The 3649-nt window shown below is 48.3% G+C and overlaps 1 protein-coding gene across 1 annotated transcript; it reads right to left on the reverse strand.

Moving 5' to 3' along the window:
* Positions 1-1676: 1676 nt before the first annotated feature.
* On the reverse strand, positions 1677-3443 carry CCER1 (coiled-coil glutamate rich protein 1). The gene has a single exon (XM_004459827.3). It carries the CDS (start codon positions 3070-3072, stop codon positions 1816-1818), a length of 1257 nt encoding a protein of 418 aa, XP_004459884.2. The 5' UTR covers positions 3073-3443; the 3' UTR covers positions 1677-1815.
* Positions 3444-3649: the final 206 nt, after the last annotated feature.

Raw genomic sequence — 3649 nt, forward strand, 5'->3', positions numbered from 1 at the left:
TCATGTTCCCATCCTTTCCACTGACTAGTGGATAATGCTTTGTAAAAGTGGAGGCAACCAATGTGTTGCAATTTTTGAATTTTAAAAATAGTATTGATTGCAGGAATAAGTTGAATATCGTCCAGACGTGATTGTGAGGAAACTCAAGCTTACATGAAAAAGAATTTTTCTTAATGACAACATACTTGTTTTACCTAGTGATTATTTGAGTGTGTTGACTCACATGTTTTTTAGCTATGACTTGTAGGGATTTATAGACCAGCCTCAGGAACAGGATCCTTGGTTTTCCCCTGAATATATACATTAGAGCAGAAACAGAAACCTAAATTGGATGGTCAGTTTGAAACTGCTTTTATGGGTCACCAGACATTTTATCTTGTAGAAAATAAATGTTTGGGGTTTCATGGTTGTAATTTGGAGTGATGGGTGCAATTTTAAAATTCCTGCGATGTTTGTGAGTTTCATTTTCTTCTTTTCCTCCTGTTGCTCATTAGATTTCTGATATTCAAATAATGAGAAAAGAGAAGCAGGATACTTTCACTTAACAATTTTTTAATATTTAACAGCTTAAGCTTATCACCCTGAGAGCTGTAATATATTAGAGCATAGGAGTGAAAATCAACACCCAGGTAAAATATCATCAGTATAGTCTTCTCTTCAACAAATAAAAACTTAATTGTGATTGAAATTATACTTACAAGTAGAATTTGTCAAAAGATGTAATTTTTGAGAAGACAGGTTCAAATCCATCATCTAGGGATATTCCAGGAATATGCCATGGGTGGAACCTTTTATTAAATAAAGAGACTTAAAGGTCTTTTGTTTGAACAAGAGCTATTATTTTGAATGAACGATGGTAATCAAAAACTAGCCCAAATAGGCTCACACACATCTTTGTTTTACTCTCCTTTAAAAGGAAGATAAACAGGAAAATAAATAAAGCGGGATATTCCACCCCCAAAAAGGCCAATGATCCTTTAAAAAAAAATCCATTCTGCAAAAACTATTTTTTTATGCTTCCTCTGTATTTATGACAGGAATATATCCAGGAACAGGGCTTTGAAACCTAAACTATGTTCCATTGTTTGCAGTTACCTTGGATTTTAACTAGATGTGCAAGTTGACTTCTGACCATGGGGAATCCTCTCCATGCATGGATTATGGATTGTTGAGGCCATGGCAGATAACCAGTTCCACAGAAGCAACTCCAAGTTCTTCTGAGGAAGATCCATAGCACTGTGGAACAAGGAATATAAATGAGCATGCCACAAGAGACTGCAAATGGGGGTACCAAAACACAACCCTCAAAAATGAACTCTGAAGGTGCAAAATCTACAAGAAAAAATATATTTTAAAAATATATAGATGTTTTAAAATGGCTTCAGTTATGTTAAGAGCTGGGGGGGGGGGTGACTCAATAGTCATGACGTGTTTTTTAAGCATTTATGAAATTATTTGACTCCAAGCTCATTAAATAAAAAGTATAAGTTTGTTACGGAAAGAATCATTTTTCAACATTGCCACAATTAAAAAAAAAAAGTTCTCAGATGTCTAAAGGGGAAAACACCAATGAAAATATTCAAACTGTAGTAATAAAATATTTGGCCTTTAATAATTTCCAATTAAATTGTATTCAGAAGCTCCCCCACCCCCACCCATAGTCATACACAAACACACCAATTTTTAAACATTTTATAGTGGCCAAAGAAGGTGTTTACATAGGTATGTTTATTAATGGAACTCACTTTTTAATTAGTTTTTAATAAGCTGCTAATCCATTTTAGCCTCACATCAGTTCCATCCCATTCCTGATGTCTAGCAGTTAATGTCCTGTACCATGAACAGAGCTTCCTGTGACACATTAGGAATTAGTTGTTTCGGGCTTAAATAAGTATAGTTTATAAAGTTCTCTCTCTCTTCGTCAGCCCCTACTAGGATTGATAATGGCATTTCCAGAGGCAAATGGTTCTCTTCCTTACTCTGCTCATCCTCCTCCACCCCTTCCTCTTCTTCTTCTTCTAGTCCCTCCTCCTCCTCTTCTTCCTCCTCCTCTTCTTCCTCCTTGTCCCCCTCCTCAACAGAGCCAGGCTCTTCGACGTCTTCTTCCTCCTCCGCTTCCACCTCTTCCTCCTCGGCTTCTGACTCTTCCTCTTCGGCCTCCGCCTCATCCTCCTCTTCACTCTCCTCCTCCTTGCCATCACACGCCTCTTCATTACATTCCTCCTCATCGTTTATCTCCTCTTCCTCCTCTAACTGCGGGGTGGGAGATCGGCTCTCCTCCACGAAGGCAGGACTGAAGGCTAGAGAGGGATCCTGCACAGAGCTATACGAACTTCCCTGCAGCTCCGCGTCTTCCTCGCCGCCGCTGGGGGGCGCGTCGTCTCCGGAGGAGGTGGCCGCGGCGGTCGCGCTGCTCGCCTGGACCTGCTGCGCCCGCAGCGCCTCCTGCTGGCGCTCGAGCTTCTCCTGCTGCCGCATGTCCTCGTAGATCTGGTTCATGATGAACTGAGTGGTGTTCCGTGGTGCGCGCATGCCTGGTGCCCGCCACCCGTACAGGTTGACGGGCCGCAGCAGCATGCTCAGATCCACCGGCGGGCTCCTCGGGAAGGAGCGGCGAGGGTGGCGGCGCAGGCCGCGGCCCCTGCGGCCCCATCGCTTCTTCCTGCCGTAGGGTCTCGCCCAGCCGGGGTTCCGCGGCCCGCGCCAGCAGGAGCAGCAGCAAACGCAGAGCGGGTGCAGTCCGTACACCCGAATCACTTGCACCCGGCCGGGGGGGTTCCTGAATCCCGCCGCAGGTGGGCGCCAGTGTCCTCCCCAGCGCCCGCAGTTGGAGTACACAGCCCAGTAGGGCCGTCGGGGTGGTGGTTGGAACCAAAAGCCCGGGCCATGCTGTGGCTTCGGCTGTTTCCTCGGGGGCTCGTATTCGGTTTTGGGGCCATAGTACTGGCGCCGCTTGTAAATCGGGGTGCCTCTGCGCCTTCGGTGGCAGGACCAGGTGCGTAAGGGGGCCGAGGATGCCCAGCCGCCGCCCAGGTTAAGAGGGTCCTCCCTTCTGTCGGTAGTCTGGGTCATGGTTCAGGGAGCCCCGAGAAGTCCTGGGGGATATAGTCAAGTTTTGGCCAGATCCGACGATCTGGAGAGCCCTGTCCCCTTGCGACTCTGTGCACAGCGCCAGGAACCTGTCGCGGGGATCACGCGTTTCTTTCCAGGAGGCTCCCCTCTTCTCTGCTCACTCTTCCGTCGTAATTTTTTGTCCTTCGCACTGGGATTATCTCGCCCAGGGGCTGAGTGGTTCTGAGGCTGGGTAAGAATGGTGGGGGAGGAAACTGTTGGTGGGCAACGGTGAGACCCGCTCCCGGGTCCCACACACCCGCCTCGGCGGAGGCGCGGGTTGGGGACTGGGGAGGTAGGGGGTGCGCGTTACCTTGCTGCTCCCTCTCTACCCAGGTGCTTCCCCGTCGCCGTCCTGGCCGGACTGAGGCGGCGCGGGCCGCGGCAGCCTTTAAATACTGGCCGGGTCCGCCGCGTGCCTACTGCGTCCTTGGTTGCCCCAGGCGACAGCCAATCAGGGGACGAGGTGGTTCGCCCTGTGCGTGGAGGTGGGGTTCCTGTTGGGAACCAGGCGCCCCGTGAACGTTCTCTGGGGGCT

This window comes from Dasypus novemcinctus, chromosome 12 (assembly GCF_030445035.2).
Source record: "Dasypus novemcinctus isolate mDasNov1 chromosome 12, mDasNov1.1.hap2, whole genome shotgun sequence".
NCBI lineage: Eukaryota > Metazoa > Chordata > Mammalia > Cingulata > Dasypodidae > Dasypus > Dasypus novemcinctus.

Excerpts from the sequence above, each read along its gene's own strand:
- CCER1 (XM_004459827.3), bottom strand. The coding sequence starts at position 3,072 with ATGACCCAGACTACCGACAGAAGGGAGGACCCTCTTAACCTGGGCGGC.